Genomic DNA, 27,853 nt, shown 5'->3' with positions numbered 1-27,853 from the left:
TCCAATCCAGGACCAGCCAGAGAAAGCCAAATACTACTTCCCAAACCACTTACTTAGGATATCCCACTTCTAGTGAGTCTGCCTCCAACCTCCCCAGGCCTACCACGCCACTCAGAGCATACCTGAGCACAGCCTTCTTTTTCACCAGAAAACTTTCCTATACCTGCCTTTGAGATTTTGCCAAATTTAAGTAGGTGATAGTGGCTGACTCCCTTGCTACAGCAAGCCCTGCATAAATAGCCTCTATTTGTCCTCATCTATATAGTCTTTATTTCAAGAGAAAAGAATCTCCTCTAACTCTACCTACCAGAAAACTGATTACATTAGTTCCTCATTTTCCAACGGTGTCTGTAGGGATTTGCAATGGCAACCCACTCCAGTATTCTTGCCTGGAGAACCCCAAAGACAGAGGAGCCAGGTAGGCTACTGTCCATGGGGTTGCAAAGAGTTGGACACGACTGAGTGACTTCACTTTCACTTTAGCATATAGATAATTGGAGGGTTTTTAGATTTGTGCAAAGTGGTCTTACAAATATGAGATTTATCATCGTCCTAAAATATTTTTACTGCCTGCTACTTGGAATTGGATGTATTTACCCATCTTAGTAGCATCAAACAAAAAAAAAAAAATCAGGAAAACACACCAAAGATAATAAGGAGAGTTTTATTGTAAAGATAGACAGGACCTATAATTTTTATATTTTTCCAAGTCTACAAAAACTCTCAGAGTAGAAATTTCTTTATGTCTGTCATACCAGCAGACAGATTATTTATAAATCAGGGAAAGGAAAGTTCACTTCTTGCCAAACTGAGGTAGAGGAGGTGGCACCTTAATATCCTGGCCTCTCTCCAACTTCTTTTCACAATCCACCAGGTAATTGACTCCATCGATGACTATCTGAACAAGCTCGACCTTTGACAGTGAAAGAGATGGAACATTAATTTGTACAGAAGACACCTGCAAGGCTTTGATCAAAAGGAACAATACTGGGACACATGAGAACCTGCCCTGTTAGATGGACTGTATAACAATTTCTTCTCATTGTTTCCCTAAAGTTTTTTGGGAGGAGAGGTATCTGATAGCTAGCAGAGATATTACAGGGTTTCTATCTTTCTGTCATTAAGGTTACTACTGTGTGTGAGAACTTTTTAAAAATATGAAAACCATTAGTTTGCATTTCAGACATTTCTTCCCCATCAATCTCTGCTAAAAAATGAGTTTGTCATAAAGTATATCTACACAGTGACACCCTCATGATATTCTCTGACCCAGATGTAAATTCTGACTTGCCACTAAGCTACCTGAGCACTAAAGATGCTATAGTTCAGATATTATCATTTACACAGTGAACGGATTTCTGAACAATATTTCAACTCAACTGTTTGGCAATTAAAGAATGTTTGCATGGTACCAGGCTAGTTTGTTACTTATGGAAACTATGTGAATTATATTAAGATATACTTTTAAAAAAATCCCTTCTTAAAATAAGTTAGAACTTTCATTTACAAATAATTTGTTTTCTTAAACTAGAGTACATTTACGTATGATTTTTCCCCTGGGAATCACCTCTCAAACAAATTTCTGGCACTGCTCCTAAAGAAACCCAACTAAGGTAGTAAGTAGTTACTATTTAGTTCCAGACATCACTACAATACATGATATAACTCAACAACGCCCAGCAATAATGGAGGAGATGGTTAAGTGTTACAGCTGAACATATTTTAGGCATGATGAAGTCCAGTGTCCTCCCCACTTCTTTTCATGCAGAAGGAAATGGAAACTCTAAGAAAGGGTTGGGTCAAAAAGCTAGTCATGACTAAAAACCAAAACAAAACAAACAAAAAAAAAACACTTGTTTTTTCTACTTATCCAACTGACCCATTCCATTGTTGATGAGGATGTGGTGAGGGGTCATTCACTGCCAGTGGAACTCTCTTGGTATAAACCTTCTGGTAGGAAACTTGGTCATAAGTAAGCAACTCTCATATTTAACCCAAGAATCCCCTTTCTAGAAATATATCCTAACTAAATAATCACAGTTGTGATCCAAGTTAAACATAGAGATGGTAAAACATAATATCAAATAATCAGGGAGACATTAAATAGATATGTTTTGAAGAATATTTAATATTGTGGAAAAATGCTCATGTTATAATACATTGGTAAAAAACTGTTTTATATCAAATATATGTAACAATGCTAAATTTAGTAAAAAAAAATTTTTTTTTAATAATTTAAGAATGAAAGGCAATTTAGAATAATATTCACAATGGTTATCAGGGTTATTAGGTTAAATAAGTGGATTTTTTTTAACACTTTTGGGAATTTTTCTAGTTCCTATAAATGATCACTTACTAAATCATGGGGTTTTTTTTAATGATGACCACCGAGCTCTCCAGTAATTAAAATCAAGTTTTAATATTAGAAGCCAACAGGGCTAGGGCCCAGATTATCTTTATTCACTACACCATGCATTATTTAGCTAATTTCAGAAGGTGTGGTATTTATAGCTACTTCTTCCTCAAGAACTTTACCAGAGCTGGTAGCACACAGGCAGATTTCATCGTTTTGTTTTCTGCTTTCCTTCCCTCAGTTTGCTGGTAGGAATACCAACTAGCAATGAAATGTACAAAAGATGGCAAGAAAGAAGAAACAGCACCAATGATCCATGGGTTTAACAACCAGCCACTGAGTTATTGAGTTGTATGTTGTTGTTCAGTTGCTAAGTCATGTCCAACTCTTTGCAACCCCACAGGCCGCAGCACGCCAGGCTTCCCTGCCCCTCAATATCTTCCAGAGTTGCTCAAACTTATGTCCACTGAGTTGGTGATGCCACTGAGTTGTATAAGAGCCCTTTAAATTAATAATGGGCACAATATGTTCAGGGCTTCCCAAGTGGCGCTAGTGGTAAAGAACCCTCCTGCCAGTGAAGGAGATATAGGAGACGTGGGCCCTATCCCTGAGTCGGAAAGATTGTCCAGAGAAGGAAATGGCAACCCATTCCAGTATTCTCGCCTGGAGGATCCCACGGACAGAGGAGCCTGTGGGCTACAGTCCATAGGGTCACAAAGAGTTGGACATGACTAAAAGTGACTTAGCAAGCACACCCAATATGTTCAATGAGATAAACTGGGCGGAATTACTGAGATCAGGATTTGCTTAGGATTCTGCTGCATATTCATTATGTGTGCCCTTTGTACTTTTTCTCACGAATCACTCCAGGTCTACCTATCGTTTATGAATCTCATTCATCCTTGATATTCACAGAATCCTAAGGGTCATCTGCTGAGCACAATCTCACACATATCTGGTATGTATCTTATTTGCCATCTTGAGCCCTAAATACAAAATTTTACAAACTATCAAGTAGCTAAAAATGCCCAAGTGAAGATGATCACATGTGACCTTCATCAAAGGAAATTCAGAATCAAGAGAAAAATCCACTATTTCACTCTGCTCAGAGACAGAGCACCTGTGCTCTCTGACTTCACAGTGATAAGACTGCTGTCCTTTAGCATAACAGAGCTCCTGCCACTCACGATTGCTGGAACAGCTCTGGGGGCAGGGGGATGACAGCAGTCCCGCTGCGAATTCCTTCGCTTGTCTATACGTTCTCAGATCCCATGGTCCTTACCTTTATGCAGTGCTTTCCCATGGAGGACAAGTGCTACGGAACGAAATGCTAACATGACTCAGGACTCCATGGGCCTAGAGGAGGTCTCAAATTTTTCAAATAAGGAAGGGCTGTTGAGGTCACTTCTTCTCCTCTTAGGCTGATTTTGTTAGGTCATTTTTAGAAAGTGAGAGATGTTACCTCTGATCGGCCAATTCGGTCTATGTTGGAAATGTCATACACGTCCGCTACCGCTGCAGTGTCCACACCACCTGTGCCCCGCTTCTGGAGTCTCAGGTTCTCCAGGATCTTAGAAAATCGTGGATCCTGGGACAAAGGAGAATACTTGGTGTCACAAGGGGCAAAACTCATTCATCATCCTTGGCACATGTAGAAAAGATGTAAAATGAGAAGTAATAACAGTTCATATTTAGTAAGCATATATTTGGGCTTCCCAGGTGGCTCAATGGGTAAATAATCCGCCTGCACTGTAGGAGACGCAGGTTTGATCCCTGGCTCAGGATGATCCCCTGGAGGACAGCATGGCAACCCACTCTAGTATTCTTGCCTGAGAATCCAAAGGACAAGAGGAGCCTGGCAGGCTACAGTCCATAGGGTTGCAGAGTCAGATACAACTGAAGTGGCTGAGGACGCATGTGCAAACACAAACATATACTTACTACGTACCAGGGCCCTGTGCTGGAAGTTTTAAAACTTACAATAATCCCATGAAGAAGGTATTTGTTTTACCCTTATTTCACAGATGAGGAAACTAAGCCTCAGAGAAATTAACTTGCCTAAAAGTAGAACATAGCTAGAAGGAAGGTAGCAGAGCTGTTATTAACTTCTATACCACTGTTTTGGCATCTAGATATCCTTTAGTGAGTTTATTGTTCATCTGTATAACAGTTGTTACCAATATAATTAAAATCAAGACATTAAGTCACATCAAATAATTTTCTTAGAATTGGAATTTTGAATAATATTATCATACTTTTGGGGGGGAGGGGGCCGAAATCACATTTTCTAAACTTGTTTTAAAGTATTTGATTCACTTGGCATGCTATGACAGAGAAACCCCCAGGTGCCCACCAAAATCCATTTTGCTATCTTAACAGGTGAGCTGAGGAAGTAACCACTGCCTAGGTTCTTGCTAATGGAACAAGCAGAACTGACAAGTGTCACTGCCAGGCCTAGACCTTAGATCTTCACATGGACACATTGGCATGCTCTCTCCCCTTCCCACAAAGTAGAACATGAGGCCTGACTGTGACCATGCCTTAAGGCAGTGGGTGCTTCAAGTGTGGTTCCCTGACCCACAGCATCGGCATCACCCGGAAACTTGTGAGAAGTGCAAATTCTGTATTCTGGGTTTTCACAACCCTCCAGGTGATTCTGCTGCAGGTTCAAGCCTGAGAACCTCTGAACTGGAAGAGAGAAGGAAATGGAAGGCTGGCCAGGGAGGAGAGCAGCCTGCCTGTCCATCTCGACTTGTGATATGAAGTAGGATTTAATCTTCCTGAAGCCACATCCCATTCTAACAGCCCCTTAACCTCTTATCCCATGGACATGAGTGTTTTTTCAAGCAAATAACCTTTTCTTGTCATTTTCTTTCATCAGTGCAGAAAGTAAAGCTTAAGGAATGGGATGGGACGTTGTCCCCTCCACAAAGCAGGCCCAGTTGAGCTCACCCTGGTGGAAACCAACAGGACCACCGGCTACATGACAGTACCTTGCTGAGCTTCGGGATCCTGACGTGGACACCAGCTCGCAATCCCGTGCCAAGGTTCGAAGGGCAGGTTAGAATGTATCCCAGGCGCTCATTCCACATGAACTCCCAGCCTCGCTCTTGGATTAAGCGTTCCACCTACAACAGGGAGCAAATGATGAAGTTCTCAGGGAGCCATTCACTCAGCACGCCCCCAGAACCAGGGAGAGGTGTGCATACTGTATGTTTGCCATGAATAAAACTTAGGTAAATTTATAGTACTATTTCTATATTTGGGAAAGAAAAAGTAAAACTAACTACAGTTCTTTTTTTAAAGTTATTTTTAATCCTTTTATTTTAATAATTTTATTTACGTTTTGTGGGTCTTCATTGCTGCAAGGGCTTTCCTCTAGCGGTGAGCGGGGGCTATGCTCTGGCTGCGGTCTGTGGGCTTCTCATTGCGGTGGCCTCTTTTGCCGCAGAGCACAGGCTCTAGGGCACTTGGGCATCCACAGCTGCAGCACGCGGGCTCATTAGTTGCAGCTCCCAGGTTCTGGAGCACAGGCTCAATTGTTGTGCCACACGGGCTTTGCTGCCCCTCAGCATGTGGGGTCTTCCCAGATCAGGGATCAAACTCGTGTCTCCTACGCTGGCAGGCGGATTCTTCACCACTGAGCCGCCAGGGAAGCCCAATCTTTTTTTATTGAATGAAAGATTCTTTAAACTCTATAATGCTTTACAATTTTCACATGTTTCACACACATGATTTCACATATTCTCACAATAACCCTTTTTTCCTCTTACCTGTCTATTACCTCTCCCCCACCCCCTCTCCCCACTGGCAACCACTAGTTTGTTCTCTAGAGCTGTAAGTCTACTTCTTTGTTTTATTCATTAGTTAGTTGTATTTTTTTAGATTCCATATACAAGTGAGATCACAACAGTATTTGTCTTTCTCTGTCTGATAATTTCACTTAGTATAATGCCCTCCAAGTTTATCCATGTTACTGCAAATGGTAACATTTCAATCCTTCATTCTATAGTACTTCTTTAATAGAAAATTAAACTTCTTCTATCACAGTATCAAAATGGTCCAATTAAATTAGATGAACCATGTAAAGCACTGAACACAGTACCTAGCACATACTAAACAACAAATGTCAGTTGCTATTATTTTTTCATATGAGCGCTGTAGGAAGAAATAGTAATTCTCAGCAAGTAAGGCTGTGGTCATGTTGCTTTTGTTGCTCAATTGCTAAGTTATGCCCGACTCTTTGACCCCATGGACTGCAGCACGCCAGGCTTCCCTGTTCTTCACTATCTCCTGGAGCTTGCTCAGATTCATGTTCATTGTGTCGATGATGTCATCCAACCATCTCATCTTCTGTCACCCCCTTCTCCTCCTGCCCTCAATCATTCCCCATATCAGGGTCTTTTCCAATGAGTCGATTCTTTGCATCAGGTAGTCAAAGTATTGGAGCTTCAGCATCAGTCCTTCCAATGACTATTCAGGGTTGATTTCCTTTAGGATTGACTGGTTACATATGAACATAGATGCATTCTACACTGTTTCTATTCTTAGAACAGCCAAGAGCTCTGTTAAAGAAATCAGAAAATAGCTAATGATCCACAGACTTCTCTAAACCATTCTGCATTGGGGCAGGAAGCATGGGAGCTTACTGGAAGTCACACCCCAAAAGAGTGCCATGATCCCTAGAAAAAATTAGCCCTGTCTTGGAAGTCACCAGAGTACTTTTTTTCAAGAATGAAAAATAAAGAGATTTTATATTAGTGAATATTCAGAATTCTCTGATGACATCTTACCTCTTTTAGTCCACGACAGAATCGCTCAAATACTCTTTTCATATTGCCTCCTTTCTCCATAGAGATTACCCTGGTGTGGTCTTCCTCATTAATCCAGATGAGAAATGTCTTGTCATAATTATGCCTAATGAAGTGAGAAATATGGTGTTGAGTGTTAATTACATTTGTTTCAACACATGAAAATTCCCATTACCTCTGTAACTTGATTGCTTCATTTCACCTTACTCATTGCCTTAGATGGTCCTAATTTCTTCACTGTGCCTACACAGTACTGCAAAATAATGTTACTCTGACAGAATGAAGAGTAACACCCACTCCAACCCTCATGTCATGTTTTTGCCCAACAAGAACATAACCTCTCTCATTCCTCAGGTAGGATGACAATAATTCAGCCATGATAACTTTCAACTTTGTTGCTAACAAGAGGATTCTGTCTCCTAATAGATTCAACCAAAATCATATGGCACTTAATAAAAGATTTTACCTGCAGCTCAACATGTTTGGGATACAGATTTCATATACGTTTACTGTATAGATCTTGCCTATGCGCCTGCACTGAGCAGCCGCTCCCCAACACTTTGATCTGGGCTCCTTCTGGGAGTGCCATAACAACCCTCCAAGGAACAAGAATCCAAGTGGCCTGAGGACTGTCGGCCAAGATAAAATATGTGTACACTCAGAGCCACTCTTCCTTGTAGGATTTTGCTTACATCCTCAATATTTATTTTTCATTTTCTGCTTTTCTGTTTTAATGGCATGAAACATTATTTTCTAAAGTCAAATAATATGAAGGTATTTTTTTTCTTACAATTTTCTTCATGCATAATTTATGCAAACCAGCTAGCATTCCTGCACATCTTGGGAACATTGTTATATATTAAACACACACACACACACACCCCAATTTCTAAGTACTCTATCTTCTCCATTTCTAAGTACTCTATCTTCTCAAGCCAGGCATGCTGTCAAGCGCAGGTCACAGCAACTTCAGGTTAGGACAAGCAGTGATCTGAAGGAGAATACTGCACACACCGCAGATGTGAAAATGCTAAGTCCATACCAGATTCCCCTGGCGTCTGGCCAGTCACGGGCCATCCCCGCACACGTTAGTAAAGGGGATACTGGCTTATCAAATAGAAAGTGGTCCTGCAGGCCAGAGGGGCAAAGCAAGAAGGAGACACTGATGAGATCAGACACGACGGCAAGTGCCAGGTGGTCAGTTTCCAAGTCACTAGTAACCGCTGAGGTCTCTCAGGCAGTGTTGGCTGCTCACTATGATAATCAGAGAGCTTAAAAAATTCTAATGCCCAGTTCCCACCTCTCAGAGATTCTTGTTATTGGGTGTGATCTGGACATTGGTATCTTCTAGTGTGCAGCTAAGGTTGAAAACCACTGGCTTAACCCAGATGGAAATCCTTAGTCACTATGGAGCGTGTCTATCCGACCAGCACCAACCCCATGCAATGGCAGAGTGGACAGTGAGTGAGGGGGTGCTGTCCTGAGAAGTGTTCCACACAGTTGCATTCTCCATGTTTCTAGTGTGTAGGTTTATTTATTCTTATTATCCTTTTCATTACAAACTACTCGAGATGTAAAATAATGATCTGTAAATAAAAATAGTCACCAATCATCTAATGCTCACTTGGTGCCAGGCTCTATGCTATGTACCTTTATTTCCTTTAATCCTCACAACAACACTCTGAAGTAAATGTAATTGTTCTATGTGATAGGAAAAGAAAACTGAGGCTCAGATAAAACAACCTATCACACAGCTAGGAAGTGGCAAAATCTATGTGCAAACCTAGACCTGTATGACTCCCAAATATGCCTCTAACTACAATATACCACACCACAGATCAAAATCAGTGTCCAGAGACTGGCATTTTTCTTGCTTGTGTGGACACAGTAAGAACGTGAATGTGGATACCATATATTCCAATAGTGATCACACTGAAGTCAGAAATCAAGAGGATACGGGAAGGGGAGTCCTTCTACAGTCTCTAAGTGGAAGAGCTGGGACAGGTTTAGGGACTGTTATTGCCCAGGAAACGGCATGACCTTTAAGCTGGAAACCAGAAGCAGCTACTTGAGGCCAAGGAGGAGCTGTTCTGTAATAGGGTAAGTGGAGAGACCCAGGAGACGGAAGCCTCTAGACCATCCAGCTGGCTCTTCTCATTTGGAAATGGGGCATCTTTTGTGGTATCGCATCTTCTGAAATGACAGAAAATCTGTCTCTGCTTTTCCTTGGAGTTTAAAGTTACTTGTGAAAATACCAGGAGAAAAAAAGGGACTTGGGTTTTATCTCCCCTAGTGTGAGACTGAAGCCATGGAGGGCCTGGGGAGGCAGCAGGAATCTCAGAGGTGGGCTCTGATGTGAGGCAGGTTTGGGGGCAGGCCTTCAACCTGGATGATTCCCCTTCCAGATGTTCTGAGCTTTCTGGATTTGAGTGTGGCCCTGGAGACACAGGCAGGATTTTCCATGCCCAACTGTTCCGATTTATCAACAAGCCAGGGGATCCTCCATCCACCTCCACCCACCAAACCCAGCCCACCCCATGGTTTCCTCTGCAGACTTCATTCAGAGACAGTCTCCACTTTTGACCTAAACTTTTAAGGTCTGCTCTTTCTGACGTAGACTGACCGGGTTGAAACCCCAGCAAGCTCCCCACCAGGGCAGGGTCCTGGGCTCCAGGGAGGCCACACAGCCCCGCCCCTGGCAGCCCGGATGCTTCAGGGGCCACTCACATCGATGAGGCGCTGCTGGTCCTGCTCCGTCATCTCGGACAGCTTGTAGTAGCGGCCGGCCAGGTCCCCCTTGAGGCCCTCCAGGGCCGTGATGGCCACATTCTCCACCTCCCTCCGCTCAGCCCGGCTGCAGGCGGGCGGCAGGCTCAGCCCGCGGATGCTGCGGCCAGTGCGCACCCGAGACGACAGCACGTAGCGCTCGTCGAACTGCCCCTGGGTGATCTGCCGAGCAGAGCGTGGGGTCACCGTGGGGCCGCGGCCACAGAGGCCTCATCCCGCCGACCAGGGAACCCCTGGGCACAGAGCACGTGTGCATGCTGGAGCCATCCTGCCACTCTGGGGGCAGGGATCTTAGAAGTCAAAGGAGGAGCCACTTCACAGGGCGCCTTCTGCAGTCCTTTACCCCAGCTAGACTTGGGGTGAAAAAAGGAATTCTTTCAGGAAAGGCTGAAAGTTTTCAGTGACCACAACTAACCTGGTGGTAGGAGGCAAGGAAAACTGACTTTGGCAATTTCCTGATGGTCTCAGTGGCCCTCCGGGGAGCATGGTGTGGAAAGGCCATCACAGAGCTTTCAAGGGCAGTTGGACCCAGGAGCCCTTCTCTCTCATGCTCCTCACCTTGGGTTCTGGCGTGCCAACTTCATGGAAGGGTACAGAGGTGGTTGGAGCCTACCTTGGATGCATCCAGATCCGTGGGATGCTTCATCACCCTGGGGTCATAGCCATTATGCCTCAGTTTGATGACAGGGTCAAAAAGATCAGCAAACACCTGCAGGAGGGAAGAGGCTCCTGTTTCCTTGGGAAAAGGACCAAGGAAGATGTTCTTGGTTCATCTACTTTAATTAGTTCATCATTTGTTCCTTTTTATCTTAAGCACCAAGCCAAAGGTGATGCCCTCCTTCTCTGATATTCTCAGTGCAACTATGCAGGAAAGAGGTGTGAGACTGAAGTGATGGCTAATTATATTCAAGGGGTTGCAAAGAGTCGGACACGACTGAGCGACTGAACTGAACTGAATAGTAGTAGTAGTAGCAGTTGTTGTTGTTCAGCCACTAAGTCGTGTTTGACTCTTTGGAACCCATGGACTGTTTCCCGCCAGGCTCCCCTGTCCATAGGGATTTCCAGCAAGAATACTGGAGTGGGTTGCCATGCCCTCTTCTGGGGGATCTTCCCAGATCAGGGATTGAACCTGTGTCTCTTGCATTGGTAGGTGGATTCTTTACCACTGAACCCCTGGGTACTCTAGTAGTAGTACTAGGCAAATGCCAGAGAAAACCTCTGAGGCACACTGCCCCTTGGGTGAGGGTAGAGATACAGATCTCTGTCATGGTAATCTCTTCCCTAGTGATTCTGACAAGTTCACTACCATCAGATGAAGCAAGAAAATTTTGTGTTTAATAATTTGAAGGATAAAAGAAGCTGCTAGATCAGAAGCGAAGCAGTTTTGTGGTCAAAACTGGTTCTAGAGTTTAAGTAACACAATGCATTTGTAGAAAAGTAGCTGCATAGAAAGAAAAGTGCACATCAGCAGTTAAGGCAAAGCAGGGATCTCTTACCCTTTGAGGACCTTCCCGCCCAAACTAACTCGAGCAGAATCTGTTTTTTAAAAAACCATAGACTTCTGGGAACATCCTTTAGGTAAACCAAGGATAAGAGAAGTCAAACAGAGCACCCTCAGCCTCTGGGAACTGTGGGATGTCAATTCAGGAGTCAGTGCCAGTCTGGGACTCTGGGAGCCCAGAGCTGGCACTGCTGCTCTTGAGTTAGCTGCCCATCTAGCTTATTCAAGATGGCCCCCTCCCTCCCCTTGATGGCTGCCTTCCCAAGGAACTGCCTTCCCAAGGTACTGCCTTCAGCTCACTGCAACAGAAGGTGCAAAGGGGGCAGACCTGAGGGAAATGGGCTGGAGGTATTTGCCATGACACAGAAGTTGCACTAGTGGCTGAGCTCTAGAACAGGGGACCACTCTGGGCTTCTGCCCCCAGAATGAGGATGCAGATCATGGGATTTCTTCAGGAGACTTGTGTGTGTGCATGCTAAGTCATTTCAGTCATGTCTGACTCATTGTGACCCCATGGACTGTAGCCTGCCAGACTCCTCTGTCCATGGGATTCTCCAGGCAAGAATACTGGAGTGGGTTGCCATAGCCTCCTCCAGGGGACCTTCCTGATCCACGGATCCAACCCCTGTCTCTTATGTCTTCAGTACTGGCAGGAAGGTTCTTTACCACTAGCGCCACCTGGGAAGCCCCAAGAGACTTAGTGATTCACAAAGACCACAGTGGACTGTGTCATCAGTAATTCCCAAACTAAACACCCATGGAACCACCCGCGCCCCTCAATAAAATTGAGCCACAAACATCATCTCCTAAAGCCTCTTTGGTGAATACACATCACCAATACAATGAAACAAGAAATTAAAAGATTTTATTTTTTTCCGTACCAATACACCCCCTTGACAAGCTCAGAAAGCCGAGTCATGCAACTCATTCCTCTACAGGGAAGGATACTAGAGCAGTCGCAAAGGAAGCCTTGTCCCTGGGAAGAATAGCCCTCGTTGTTCCAGAAAGCACTGCAGGTGTTCTGCTAAAGTTGACTTCCCTCTATGGGAACCTGTTCTGAGAAAGCAGCCCCACAGAGGGAACCCAAAGCACCCACCCACACACACTCTGTGGAACCGGCAGCTGCGAGTTTACCTCATAGGACTCCTCGTCACCAGCCACCATGCCCACGGTCTTTATGAAGGGGTGGCCGGGGTTGTCCACTCCGGTCTGGATACACTGGTCCAGGGTGTAGCCGTTGGGCGTCACCTTGTTGCGGAGCTTGGCATAGATGGCCGGCGTGAGGCACTCGGCCATGCAGTTGTTGTGTTTGCGCAGGTCAGGGTAGTCTGCGCTGTCCGAGGAGAGAGGAGTTCAGTGAGCAGCCCCGGGGGGACGGGGCCTATGTAAGAGTTTTGTTTCTGACCATCCTTCCACCAGGCTCTCTTCAGCCAGTGGGCAGAGGGAAACTGGCTAGATCATGATTCAAGTAAGCTGGATTTTAAAAAATACTTCCCTGAACTGCCAGAGACACGGACCTGGCCCTGCCTAAAGAGGTTCATGATGCTACAGACTGTGACTCATGTTTATGTAAAGAGGAGATAGAATGAAGATAATTAGGAAAGAAACTGAAATCATATGCAGGCTTTTTTTTAAAACCCAGAAGTTTTGGTAAATTATAACAGTCTCATTTTGATCCCTTAGGTCTGTGATAGGCTAAAATCCCTGCAGGCGTAACTACACAGAAATTCATTTATTTATCTGTCCTCTATGATGCACACTCTATGGCTATCTGCTATGTTAAGCTCAGTGCTCGCCTATAGACACAGGCATTCAGTGAATATCTGTTAAACTAATACATAGGAAAAAATAAAATGGGTAGTGCAATTTTACCCTGGGACATGCAGACTGAAGAATAGGGAATTGAAGACCACCACGAGCACTCTCACCTCAGGAACTCCTGAGGTACATGGCGGGTGCCAGCAATTTCCTCAGAGATCCTGATTCCCACAAAAGGTGTTTCTGGGAAACACCTCAGGTTTTCCTCATGTCTTTCATGCGCACCTGCCTACACGGAATCCCTTCAAGTCAGCACTCCCACTTTACCCAGCGTGAGACCTCTCAGCCACGGTAAGGTCTCCAGGGTGGAGAGAACACTCCGTCTTCATGCCACTGCTCTAATTCCCTTTAAAGCTGATGCTTCAAATCAGTGCTACACATCACATTTTCCAGAAGGCAGTACAGCACGAGTGAGGCCTGGGTCTGGAATCAAGCGCCCTCGATTCATATCTGGCTGCACCAGCTGTGTGAACTCAGGCACTACTTACTTTTCCGAAGCCTCTGTTTCATCACAGAGAGATGCTAAGAGGAAGAAAACACTCTGTGTAAAGTGCTCATCACACCTAGACATGTTCAACAAAGGTTCAGTCTTGTTATTACTATTCCACCAGACCTCACGCTCCGGTCAGGAATGATGACACCACACTTGCTTGAGTTCACCACACGTCACAGTGCATCACAAGTCAAACTGATTTACTCATCCTCAGAGACAGAGAGGGGCCCTTGCTGACAGTTTCAGCAGGGGAAAGCCTATTTCTGGCTGGCATTTGGCATCATTTTAAAGCCAAGAGGACTTACCTTGGTGGGAATAGCTTGTGTTGCTCCCGGGCCGCAGCACACACGTTCTGCTTATTCAGCAGGTACCCCGTGGTCAGGGCACCGGTGCCCAAGGTAGCAAATAACAGAGAGGCATTGCGGCCAGTCAGCAACTTTGAGAAGGTACTGGCCATCCTTCCTCTTGGATGAGTATCTGGAAGGCAGAGAAGCTGAGGATTATTTTATATATATATATATGAATATATTTAAAAGAATTTTTTGGCTGTGTTATACTGCTTGCAGGATCTTGGTTCCCTGCTGCTGCTGCTGCTAAGTCGCTTCAGTCGTGTCCGACTCTGTGAGACCCCACAGACGGCAGTCCACTAGGCTCCCCTGTTCCCAGGATTCTCCAGGCAAGAATACTGGAGTGGGTTGCCATTTCCTTCTCCAATGAATGAAATTGAAAATGAAATTGCTCAGTCGTGTCCGACTCCTAGAGACCCCATGGACTGCAGACTACGAGGCCGCTCTATCCATGGGAATTTCCAGGCAAGAGAACTTCATTGCCTTCTCTGCTTAGTTCCCTGACCAGGGATCAAACCTGGGCCACCACAGTGAAAGCACCAAGTCCTAAACTTTGGGCCACCAGGGAACTCCTGAGAAGCTGAAGACCAGACAGCCTCACAGGATGGCCCTGAACCACAGTACAGAGATCAATAGGGGAGAGAAAAAACTGCAGGAGACTTAGCCTCTGTTTTGTTTCGTTTTTCTATTTCTACCTTTTTCCCCCACCCTCCTCACACTGCTTGGAAAAAATCTGGTTAGTTTTAGATGTAGAGAATGTCAAACTGCTTGAAGTCCATGTCATTTTCTCCATCAATATGATATCGAGGGAAAAAAAGGAGGTTTTCCACATCTGGTGGCTTGACAGACCAGGTACTCTTTGGGCTCTGCCACTGACAAGACCCTGAACAGAATAGCATGCTGGGCTTATGAGAGATCGAGGAAGCTGTTACCGAACCAGGCTCATTTTGCCCAACACACAGGAAGCCAAAGTGCTGAGACACTAAGTTTTGCAACAACCCTTAGGAGGGTTTATTCACAAGGCAGCCACGGAAGAAGACAGGAGAAAAAACTCTCAAATTCACCTCCCTGAAGGTAAAGGGTCTGGAGTATTTGTGGGATAATAAGGAAGCATGGTGCTCTGAAGCATAGAGTGTATGGAAAGTGTGGGGAAAGGTGATTGGGAAAAGGTGTGGTAATTGTCATCTAGCACAGGTGTAATTAGGCTACCTCTGTAGGGTCTGAGGGTGGAGTTTCCAGCCCTGTGCTGTCAAAAGGTCACTGAGCTTGGATATTCGTGCATGCCCAGTTGGGAGGTCAGTGGTCCTATCTAGTCTTAACCAGCTCAGCTCGAACTAGACACAGCTGAGTCCATGTTCCTGGAAAATAACTTGGGCAAACACCTTGTCATTTAGGCCAGAAACTGCATGGCGGACATGCAAGTCTTAAATCGACCTTGATTGGTGAAGGCAGGTGAAATGAATTTGACTAATCATGCACAGTTTCAAAGTCTCTGAGGACCACTCGCCTACTTCACTCACCCCAAGTGAGCTGGTGTCAGAGCTCAGGGTAACAAGCCAGGAGATTTGGGCTATCTTGAGTATGGATGTCCATTTGCACACTAAGATCAGGCTATCAGCTGGGAAAGGGTAAGCTGAGTCTAAGTCTCTCCAGCTGAACTAGGACCTTTGAGAAGGGCTAAAATGGTCCAAGATCAGAAGTCCTCCCAGCAAAAGCACACTTAAACGCTCTCTGAGGAAGGTATATTCAGTTTAGGCCCTACTTTCCTATAGATGAAGATCAAACCATAACAAGCTCTCATAGATCACTAAGCACCCAAGGGAATCAACAGAATAAAGGGCCACAGATTTAGACCTCCAATGACTTTAATTCAGTTCAATAACTGAAGATGCTGTAATTTTCAGACAAGAATGTAGATTCAGTTCAGTTTTAAAATGTTTAAAGAAACAATAAGCAAGGACTCACAATGATGAGCAATCAACAGAAAACTACTAAGAATGATCAACCTGATCTGAAAGAGAACCAGAATGAACTATGGATAATAATACAGCTGAAGATAGAATAAATGAATTGGAAGATACATCATAATAAATTATCCAGAATGTTGCACAGGAAAATAAGAAAATGGAAAATATGAGACATAAGAGATATAAGGACAGAATGACAAGATCAAAGAGACATCTAATGGAGACCTCAGAAGGGAGAATAGAGAAAACAGAGAAGCCATATTTGAAGAGAAATGACTGAAAATTTTCCAGGATGGATGAAAAACAAAAATCCATGATTCAAGAGGTATGACATAAACCAAGCAAAATTAAAATAATCCATACATACATGAATAATAGTTAATTGCAGATTATTGGCAACAAAGATATCCAAAGAAGTTAAAGAGGAAAGACAGTTCATCTATAAAGGAAAAACATCAGCTGATTTTCCAACAGTGAATAATGGAAGACAGAGAAATGATGTCTTTAAGGGGCTAAGAGACAATAATTATCAACCAGACTTGGGAACATAATCAGTTATCTTTCAAACCTGACAGTGAAAAAGGCAATTTAAGGTAAAGTGCAGATAAATAACAAAGGAACTACTAAAATATATGCTTTAGAAAGAAGGAAATAAACAACAGATGGATAGGATGAGATCCAGATAAAGTAGAGAACACGTATAAATCAAGGTAAATATATAAGGTCATCAGGGATGAAAATCAGATAGCCTGTCTACTACTACCCAGAGATCAGAATGGAGTATTAATTCACAGCATCATCCAGGATGAGGGAGCTATTTACCATGGGTTGATGTGTGGAAAGCAATAGAGCAGGCCATTCCTAGTACCCTCTCATTATATTGGTCCTTGTGATGCCCAAATGAAGGGTGGAATTTTTCTCCTAGTGTTTAGACTATCCCGACCCTGATACAGGATTCTCCAAGCTTAGGTGGGTTGGATGGCTGCAAGGAGGCCCTTGAGAGTATGGTTATGGGAGGAAAACCTAGGCTACCCTGAAGACAATAAACTCCTCTAATAGGGTGAGGCCAGCATGGCTTTACACACAATTCTAACAGTAGCCTTCTGCAGTCCATTTTCTTACCTGATTGCATTTTGGGAACTGGGATCGGTTCCCAATTCCCAGTTATTCTTCCAGGATCACCACCTAAAAGTCTTTACTTAACAGCTTTCTGAGCAACACTAGGGAGAAATTTGTCAAGAAGGCAATGGCACCCCACTCCATTTCTCTTGCCTGGAAAATCCCATGGATGGAGGAGCCTGGTAGGCTGCGGTCCACGGGGTCGCTAAGAGTCAGACACGACTGAGAGACTTCACTTTCTCACATTGGAGAAGGAAATGGCAACCCACTCCAGTGTTCTTGCCTGGAGAATCCCAGGGATGGGGGAGCCTGGTGGGCTGCTGTCTATGGGATCACACAGAGTCAGACACGACTGAAGTGACTTAGCAGCAGCAGCAGGGAGAAATTTGAACATCTCACCTAAAGCATCATAGTCCTTGAAAAAAATTTAGGGAGTTATTTTCCTACGTTAGCCCAGGAAATCAAATTATCAGATACCCTTTCCTCTGTGCCATGTCTAAAAAGAATCCCCTCAATGCTAAAGACAACAGAAATTACTTTAGTAATCAGCAGGCAAGATAAATGGGCCATTTCTTAGAGTTGTTCCAGGGACTTGTAATAGCCCAACATTCATCTGAACACATGTACTTCTTTGCTCCCTACTAGACTTTGAGCTGTTGTCCATCTCCTTCCAAGGGTAGGTCAGTGTTCCTCAAGGAACAACACCCATTCTTCCTGGCTTTTGTACACAGCAAGTGACACTAACTTACATCTTTGAGACCCGTTGTATCTGCTTCCACAACTCCCAATCTGCTTCCTAAGCAGAGAGGCAATACTTTTCTTCTCTGATTTAACCATAGAACTCTCTTTCCAGACTACATATGGGCCAAAATTTAAGCCAAGACATACTCCCTAAGTTAACAAGAAGTGCATTTGTTTCTGAGTTTGGCTCAGATAGTTGATTTTTATTTTTCTTTCCTAAGTTGGCTTTAGCACTGATACGTGTTCACCTCAGTGTGTCTGAGGAGAAAAATCCAAAGAGACAGAGTCAGGAGGAAGAGGAGGGGGTGGTGTCCACGTGTGAGTCCACTGGTGGTCTTTAAAGGTCTTCTCCCTGTGACGGTGATCTGTGGGTGGGTGTCTGATTCAAAATATTAATGTTTGAAATGTTTCCTGTCCACATTTTAGTTTCTGTGTGTGCATGCTCAGTCACTAAGTTGTGTCTGACTCTGCAACTCCATTGAATGTAGCCTGTCAGATTCCTCTGTCCACGGAATTTTCCAGACAAGAATATTGGAGTGGCTGCCATTTCCTCCTCCAGGGGATCTTCCCAATCCAGGGATCAAACCCTCTTCTGTGTCTCCTGCATCAGCAGGTGACCCTTTACCACTGAGCTACCTAATCAGCTATACTCTAATATAAAATAAAAAATTTTTTTTAAAGATGAGGGAACTCAAAAAAAAAAAAAAAGAAAAGAAAAGAAAAGATTAGGGAACTCAAAAACAGAGAGGTTAACTGATAGCCAAAGGTCAGTTAAGGGAAATCACATGTACTGAGTTTAAATGAAGATCCTGCCTTTACTTATAAGGTTTAATAACAATATTATAGTATATTTAGATGGAGTCAACCTCTCCTCTCCAAGGAATGGAGTTGCCAGACAGTTCCAGCTGCCTCTGGTTCCTCATGGTCTCCCAGGGATCCTGGATGGTTCTTCTCAATCAGGGTTTCCACCAAGGTCTTGAGAGAGGATAATTATGGGGCCAGATTGCCAACCAGCCACACATGTGTCATTTTGGGGCAGCTCTGAAGGGCCGTGGAACCAGAGGGTATGCCCCCAGGGCTTCTGCCACACTCCAGGAATACCACTGACCACAGATTTCCAGATCTCATAAGGCAGTGTAACAGGTCATGGTCACCGTGAATGATCCTGGCATGCTTCATGGAAGGAGGAGTCACAGCAGAGGAGGGAGAGGTGAGACTTGGTGATGAGAGGGTAAGGAGCGGTATCTTTTTACTTATTTGTTTGATAAATAATAATATTTAGCTATCTAGAATGTGACAGCTTTTACAGAGCTCATAGTCTGAGGGGAAAATTCTCATGTAGCACTTACTGCATGCTGGGCACATGGTTCCATTAGCTATATGGTTATTCCCCCATTAAATCCTCACAACAGAGGACATTCTGATTATCCCCATGTTATAGATAAGCAAATGGAGGTAAAGAAAGGTAAAATAACTTGTCGAAAAGCACACAGTGTGTGAGTGGCAATGCGGGGATTCAGGACCAGAGGTCTGTTTTCACAGTCCTTGCTCTTAACCAGCACCCCGCCTGGGCAACTACAAGTCATAGCGTCAGGGGAACCAGAGCCCTGTGGGAGCCCCTGGGAGGGACTAGAACTGGCCCAGTTCGTTCAGCTATACTCTCTCAGGGAGCTGGTCTGGTCTTAATCAGTCTGAGCTATTGTTTACCTCCAGCTGCCCTTGGACGGGCACCGGGACGCAAACTACCAAAGATGAGAGCAGCAACGATGCCCTGACACCACACACCCGTGTGCATAAACAGAAAACCACGGAGGCCTGCTGCATCGCCTCTCTCTGGCCAGCTGCCTTCCAGCCATCCTCCAGGTGGGAGAACCGCCGCTGCACTCAGCCCGCACTACATTCAATCTACTTTGGAATACAGCTGAAAGAAAAAGAGGAGGAAGGGCTGACTAGAGCCCCTGTTCTATGTCTCGGTTCGGATCTTCCGGATGAGGACACAGACTCCTTGATTACTGTCACTCATCCGAATCTGGCTCTGGAGAGAATCTATAGAAGATAATTCCCTGAAATGTGGAGAGTTTAAGTCCATTGGGGCTGAGTCTGCCCAGGATGTGTAGTGGCTGCCTGTCCCCAAAGGCCCAGAGAAAAGCCATGACTGGGGACAACCTTGATGGATTCCAGATTCCATAATATTTGCAGCTGCTGGGAACGAATCTGAATGAGGCCTGGCACTTATGAAGGCCTGAACATGTGCACACATCTGTAATTATCACTTTGCATCACTCATGAGGTCACCTCTAGAACATTCTGCTCTCAGAATGTTTGAGAACATTTGGGGTGGGTTGCCATTCCCTTCTCCAGGTGGATCTTCCCAACTCAGGAATCGAACCCCAGTCTCCTGCATTGCAGGCAGAATGTTTACCATCCGAAAACCCAGGGAGGCCTCATAGAAGGAGAGAGGCACAATGATATTTAGTAAAGCACTATGTGTAGCGGCATAAAAACCTAGAAGAAGCTATCAGAGGAAGAAGGATGGTATGAAATGTGATAAAAAGAGACAATGAAATATTCCATGGTTATTAAAGAATCAGTTAAAAGTGCCTCCACTTTACCTGGATGCATATCTATGCTCTATTCTTAAGTTAAAAGAGAAAAAAAAATCTCAGAGTAATGATTATGAGTGACTCCAATTTTATAACAACGATGTATCTATGTATGTATTTGCATATATTAGTATGAACATAAAGAAAAGTATTAAAGGTTACTCATCAAACTGCAAAAAGCATTACTTCAGAGCCACAGACTTGAAGTAGGCAGAGAAGCTCTACACAGTTAGCAAAAACAAGACTGGGAGCTGACTGTGGCTCAGATCATGAACTCCTTATTGCCAAATTCAGACTTAAACTGAAGAGAGTAGGGATAACCACTAGACCATTCAGGTATGACATAAATCAAATCCCTTATGAGTATACAGTGGAAGTGAGAAAAAGATTTAAGGGACTAGATATGATAGACAGAGAGCCTGATGAACTATGGATGGAGGTTCATGACATTGTACAGGAAACAGGGATCAAGACCATCCCCATGGAAAAGAAATGCAAAAAGGAAAACTGGTTGTCTGAGGAGGCCTTACAAATAGCTGTGAAATGAAGAGAAGCTAAAAGCAAAGGAAAAAAGGGAAGATACTCCCATTTGAATGCAGAGTTCTAAAGAACAGTCAGGAGAGATAAGAAAGCCTTCCTCAGTGATCAATGCAAAGAAATAGAGGAAAACAACAGAATGGGAAAGACTAGAGATCTCTTCAAGAAAATTAGAGATACCAAGAGAACATTTCATGCAAAGATGGCCACAATAAAGGACAGAAATGGTATGGACCTAACAGAAGCAGAAGATATTAAGAAGAGGTGGCAAGAATACACAGAAGAACTGTACAAAAAAGATCTTCACAACCCAGATAGCCACAATGGTGTGATCACTCACCTAGAGCCAGACATCCTGGAATGTGAAGTCAAGTGGGCCTTAGAAAGCATTACCACGAACAAAGCTAGTGGATGTGACGGAATTCCTGTTGAGCTATTTCAAATCCTGAAAGATGATGCTGTGAAAGTGCTGCACTCAATATGCCAGCAAATTTGGAAAACTCAGCAGTAGCCACAGGACTGGAAAAGGTCAATTTTCATTAGAATCCCAAAGAAAGGCAATGCCAAAGAATGCTCAAACTACCACACAATTTCACTCATCTCACACGCTAGTAAAGTAATGCTCAAAATTCTCCAAGCCAGGCTTCAGCAATACATGAACCGAGAACTTCCAGATGTTCAAGCTGGTTTTAGAAAAGGCAGAGGAACCAGAGATCAAATTGCCAATATCCGCTGGATCATCGAAAAAGCAAGAGAGTTCCAGAAAAACATCTATTTCTGCTTTATTGACTACGCCAAAGCCTTCGACTGTGTGGATCACAATAAACTGTGGAAAATTCTGAAGGAGATGGGAATACCAGACCACCTGACCTGCCTCTTGAGAAACCTGTATGCAGGTCAGGAAGCAACAGTTAGAACTGGACATGGAACAACAGACTGGTTCCAAATAGGAAAAAGAGTACGTCAAGGCTGTATATTGTCACCGTGCTTATTTAACTTATATGCAGAGTACATCATGAGAAACGCTGGGCTGGAAGAAGTACAAGCTGGAATTAAGATTGCCGGGAGAAATATCAATAACCTCAGATATGCAGATGACAGCACCCTTATGGCAGAAAGTGAAGAGGAACTGAAAAGCCTCTTGATGAAAGTGAAAGAGAAGAGTGAAAAAGTTGGCTTAAAGCTCAACATTCAGAAAACTAAGATCATGGCATCTGGTCCCATCACCTCATGGGAAACAGATGGGGAAACAGTGGAAACAGTGTCAGACTTTAAGTTTTTGGGCTCCCAAATCACTGCAGATGGTGACTGCAGCCATGAAATTAAAAGACGCTTACTCCTTGGAAGGAAAGTTATGACCAACCTAGGGAGCATATTAAAAAGCAGAGACATTACTTTGCCAACAAAGGTCCATCTGGTCAAGGCTATGGTTTTTCCAGTGGTCATGTATGGATGTGAGAGTTGGACTGTGAAGAACGCTGAGCACCGAAAAATTGATGCTTTTGAACTGTGGTGTTGGAGAAGACTCTTGAGAGTCCCTTGGACTGCAAGGAGATCCAACCAGTCCATCCTGAAGGAGATCAGTCCTGGATGTTCATTGGAAGGACTGATGCTGAAGCTGAAACTCTAGTAATTTGGCCACCTCATGTGAAGAGTTGACTCATTGGAAAAGACCCTGATGCTGGGAGGGATTGGGGGCAGAAGGAGAAGGGGACGACAGAGGATGAGATAGCTGGATGGAATCACCAACTCGATGGGCATGAGTCTGAGTTAACTCCGGGAGTTTGTGATGGACAGGGAGGCCTGGCATGCTGCGATTCATGGGGTTGCAAAGAGTCGGACACGACTGAGCGATTGAACTGAGCTGAACTGAGTAGAATTCTGTGTTATTGCATCACTTGTAAAAACCAGCATGGATTGCCTTTATGATCAAAAATTAAATTTAAAACTAAAAAAAAAAAAGTCAACTGTGAAGTGTGTCAAAAAGCCACATTTTCAGAGTTCATCTTGAATGAGTAGCAAGAATGGCACTGTCAACATGTCTATTATGTAAGCTGTACGGGCAATTCTCAGGCCCTGCTGGGTCTATGGAACCTACAAATTGCCGACCTGAGCCTCAGCAACTCCCTCTATATAATGAATTCCTCTATTATATATGATGAAACCCCTCCCTGAGCTGCTGTGAGGACAAAGTGACAGGCTATATATAGTAGGCGCTGAATTAATGTGAGTCTCTTCCCCCTAGTGACCTTAAGGCTACAGGACAGTTATTACTCTCTTCCCACAACCACCACTGTTTTTCCTAGCCAGCACTGGTCTGCCCCTTCTCTGAATGTTTGTTGACTTCAGTTTTACCATTCAAAGTGTTTCATCTAATTGCTTTATTCTATAATCTCTCTGAGAACAAGCCTTGATTCCAGCGCATCATGTATGTTCTGACCCACAGATCATCCTTTGAAAACCAATGTCAGGGCTCACAACGTCGATTTCTCGATTTCCTCAGTTGAGTTCCCAAGTTCTTCTTCCAGACTCTGACCCTTTACCCAGGCCTTTCCTTCCATCTGGAATGTCCTTTCCATCTCTACATGGCCACACCTTACTGTCTTTTTATCTTTTTGTGTGTGTGTGTGTTTTTATCTTTTTAACTGGAGTTGGTGATGGACAGGGAGGCCTGGCGTGCTGTGATTCATGGGGTCGCAGAGTCCAACACGACTGAGCGACTGAACTGACTGACTGACCAAACTCCCACCATAAGCCATGCATCATGCAAGAGGCCCATACAAATGTTGTTCTCAGTCTTTAAAACAATCCTGGCAAGTAGGCATTATTTTGCAGATGGAGAAAACAGACAGAGGTTAAGGGACCAACACTTGATAAAGCTGGGATTTGAAACAGGCTTGTCTGTGGCCCTAGATCCAGGCTCCGTGCAAACCACAGCACCTCACAGGCAGCCCTGCACTGATCAGCAATTGGAGAGAAACCACCTTTTTGGTTCAGGACCTGGGGGCCACAGATCACTGCACTCAGGCTCCCAAGATGGTAGATATGCATTTACCACAGAAGCTTCTAGACACGGGATTGTCACCTGAGAGCATGTGACTCCCCCAGCATCCCAGAATATCATAAGCCTGTCCTCTTTCCTGTCCTCAGGCTTCTGCTGAAGTGGCCGAGATGCCAGGTGCCACTTCACCCACCCCACTCTGACGCCAGGTGCCCAAAGTGCCTGCCAGCCATGCCGGGGATGCTGGGCCAGCCTGCCTTTCTTGGAGGAGATAGGGTATGAGGTTTTCTTCTCTCTCCTCCTCTCTTCTCCCCTCTCTCCTGCAGAAGTAGGGACTGCAGGGATGAGGAGGGAGGTAGTTTCTAGCTCTCACCCCACAGAAGTCATCTGCCTCAGTTTCCCTAACTTGGAAAACTTCATGACTCCTGATTTGATTTTTAGCATCAAGGCTACACTCTGGCCAAACTGCTGGGCAGCAAGCCAGGGAGATTTCTAAATAGGGTGCAAAATCACAGCCAAAAAGCAATGGTGCTGTGGTTATATATTTGCCCTTTCCACTAGAAAAACAAGAACCATCACATTAAGTTCTTTTGTCATCCTGCCCAAGAGTCCCCCACCTCTCTGTCTCAGGCAGGCATACTGGGAGTCTGGGTCTGGTTTTGTCTGGTTCTGTCACATCCTAGGATATGGACGGTACCCAGCCTTGGGTTCTGTCACTGCCTCAGTTCTGACCTCCTGGTTGTCCTGAGTAACTGAAGGTAGACGCCATGAGTGCCATTCTGCTGACTCAGAGTTATTTCTGGTCCAGCTGTACATGGCATCTGTGTTTTGAGCTCCTTGGAGGGCAGTGGAAGGCCAGGGGTCGGACCACGTGTCAGCTTTCCCTCCAGAGAGAGTGACCCCAAAATAGAGGACGTCCTTGAAGCTGGACTAGCTCCATAGAACACTCTGAACAAATTCTCATGATGTCACTCGTGGCCAGCAGAGAACGACTGTCCCTTCCCAGTTCCAAGGGAGCAAAAGGTTCAAGTTACCTCACCACCCCTGGATGTACTAGCACCCTAAGAAGCACCCTTGGGCATCTCCATTCTATTTAACAAGTAGAAAGTCATAAGCAGAGAAATCTGTGGTCCTTCCCTGTAAAACAGAGGCCTTTCCTAGGCCTCCTGGTGAGGAAGACATACAACCATCACAGGCTCATCTCTCAAGGGTAAGATGCTTTCAAGAAAATAGGAAGCTAGGAACCATCTAGTTCTTTGAAATGCTATACAGGAGTGGTAGCCTGCCCAGGGGAAGGAGCCCTGTGGACTTCCAGGCAGCAGTGGATGTGACCTCCAGCGGTCACCTTCAGATGGGCTCCCCGTGGGATTCCTGGCTCAGTGAGCAGGGACTCCCAGAATGCTGATGCAAGGTCCCATGTGATCCCCTCTGGGAAGGCAAATGGCTCCTGTTCCAGGCTGTGGCAGAGATGGAGTCCCAGTGACTCTGAGCCAGGGGCAAAGTCTGTCTCAGAACCAGTCCTCCTCCTGCCTTGGGACATGCAGGACGCTCCATTCCTTCTCCTGTTTCCCCACCCCAAGTTTCCCAGACCTTCCTCAGCCTCCGCTTTAGGGAAACTGACCTGGCCCCCGGTCCATGCTCTAAGGGTAGATTTGCTCAGGAAGCTGGCAGAGTTTGTGGGTGCATGCGGTGCTCATGCCCTTTGCTGGAACAGTGCCTTCACCCACAAAAGGTTTGGGGGGAAGGCTGGAAAAGGCACCCACAAAAGTAGAAGAGGAAGTGGAGGGCTCATCAGCCTAATAACCCCCAGAACCAGCTTGGGGGGTCCAGGAAGCCCCTTGCCAAGTTCTGGTGGTGGCTGTGTTCTTCTATCTGAGCACAGGGGGAAAAGACCAAGGACACAAGCTCAGACACAGAGGCAGCAGGATGGATGCAGACAGGAAACGCGGCACTTCTGGAAACAACACACCAGGTGAACACACAAAGCCGTGTCATGAGGCCATTAACTGCCACCTCTGCTGATTCCACCTGACCCTGTCGGGGAGGGTGTCGCAGAGTCAGGGCAACACTCAAGGGAAGGTCTCAGGGCAGTGCTGAGGAGGGTCAGAGGGTTTTGCCTCATTCTGGTGAATGTCACTCTCCACACTCAGCAGAGATGTCACCTACCCAAGGGACAGAAACAGGGCTGACAGTAACCCAACCAAGCAAGCAAACAACAGCCCTTTGCCAGAGATGAAACACACGTAGGCCAACTCTGTAGCATTTTTACCTCCAGTCAGGGGGCTGAGGGCGGTGGAAATAGTTACTTGAGTTTTAATTATTTATTAATTTTATTTAATTGTTTTAATTATTTTATCTATTTTGTTTAAGTTTTAATTATTTTAGTTAAATAATTTTAAATAAAATTTAAAATGTATTAACCAGTTTAAATCAAATCTAGCTCCTGGACCAATCTGTAATTAGCTCCTCTCCAGGGCTTCAAGGTGTCCATTTTTCTGTTAGTTTATCGCAAGTCACTGGTCTGCATCTCTTCTGATGCTGCTGAGGGTAGTCATCCCTCAAACTAATGAGTTTCTACAGATTACAAGGGAAAGAAAGTTTAAAGTTAGTACCCAACTCAGTGGCATTTAAATTTTTTTTCCATCAAGAAAAAGTCCTGGTTCACTATCAAAGACAGGCACCGCAAGCAGGGTGCTAACAGGGTGCCAGCCCCCCGCGCGCAGCTGGCCCACGGAATGGTCACCTGCGCCTGGGTGCGGGGCGGCTCAATCAAGGACAGACGCGCTGCCGGTATTTCTCAAGAATTACCACGAATTCCTCACACAGGAGCGTCGCCCAGACCCCGGCCCACAGCCCTGGGTCCACCGCCCACAAGGCCCTACCCTGACTCTAGCAATGACCCCAGTTTTGGAGAAATGAAGCCGGGTTTCACAGCCACACTGACCTTGGAGCCGAAGCCTCCTACGTCCTGCCGCTAGCGAACAGCCAAGGACTGTGAGGGTGGGGGCGGGGCCGCCCTTGAAAGGGCTCCTGGCAGGGGCGGGGCCGGGCGGGGCGGGGCGGGGCCGGGCGGGGCGGGGCCGGTCTTGAAAGGGCTACCGGGAGGGGCGGGGCCTGAGGGGCGGGGCGGGGAGGGCGGGGCGGGGCGGGGAGGGCGGGGCGGGGCGGGGCGGGGCGGGGCGGGGCCGGGCGGGGCGGGGCGGGGCCGGGCGGGGCGGGGCCGCCTTTGAAAGGGCTCCGGGAGGGGCGGGGACGAGGGGCGGGGCCGGACCGGGCGGGGCGGGGCGGGGCCGGTCTTGAAAGAGCTACCGGGAGGGGCGGGGCCTGAAGGGAGGGGCGGGGAGGGCGGGGCGAGGCCCGCCTCGGCCAATCCCGAATCAAGTCTCAGGACGCGCTTGCTCCCCAGCCTTGCCCTTGAAGGACCGGCCTCTGATTCTTCCGCCGGTGGCAGGGGCTGGTCTCTGGCCTCTTTCTCTAGCTCCTACCTTTTCTCTGAAATGTTTTCCTCCCCCAAGTCTAGTCGTGGAGACTGCCTCTCCCAGGGCTCTGCGAGAGTTTCCTGGGCCCGTAGCCAGCTAACTGGCTGTCCAGACCTGCAGGCTCCCGCGTTGGGAGTGGGAGGACCGCGGAAAACTGCTGCACCTATTTGGGAATTTGTTCCTATCTTCCCTCAGGAGCCCATCCCTGGGTCCCTGGTTAGCTGTGGAGAATGATCCTGTCTCTCCGGGACCCTCGCCTCTCCCCTCCAAGCTGAGAAAGACATCTAAAGCTCCCT

At 45.7% G+C, this 27,853-nt stretch overlaps 1 protein-coding gene across 1 annotated transcript; it reads right to left on the bottom strand.

Annotated features, from left to right (window-relative positions):
- Positions 1-648: 648 nt before the first annotated feature.
- CKMT2 (creatine kinase, mitochondrial 2) lies at positions 649-27,116 on the bottom strand. The gene is made up of 10 exons (XM_065919069.1): positions 27,023-27,116; positions 14,069-14,240; positions 12,587-12,785; positions 10,565-10,660; positions 9,892-10,113; positions 8,207-8,292; positions 7,147-7,270; positions 5,347-5,481; positions 3,816-3,941; positions 649-913 (listed from the first exon to the last, which is right to left on the bottom strand). Exons 2-10 carry the CDS (start codon positions 14,218-14,220, stop codon positions 794-796), a joined length of 1,260 nt encoding a protein of 419 aa, XP_065775141.1. The 5' UTR covers positions 14,221-14,240; positions 27,023-27,116; the 3' UTR covers positions 649-793.
- Positions 27,117-27,853: the final 737 nt, after the last annotated feature.

This window comes from Muntiacus reevesi, chromosome 1 (assembly GCF_963930625.1).
Source record: "Muntiacus reevesi chromosome 1, mMunRee1.1, whole genome shotgun sequence".
In the NCBI taxonomy this organism is placed as follows: domain Eukaryota; kingdom Metazoa; phylum Chordata; class Mammalia; order Artiodactyla; family Cervidae; genus Muntiacus; species Muntiacus reevesi.
The sequence above is the reverse complement of the archived record's forward strand: the minus strand, read 5'-3'. Positions and strand labels throughout refer to the sequence as shown.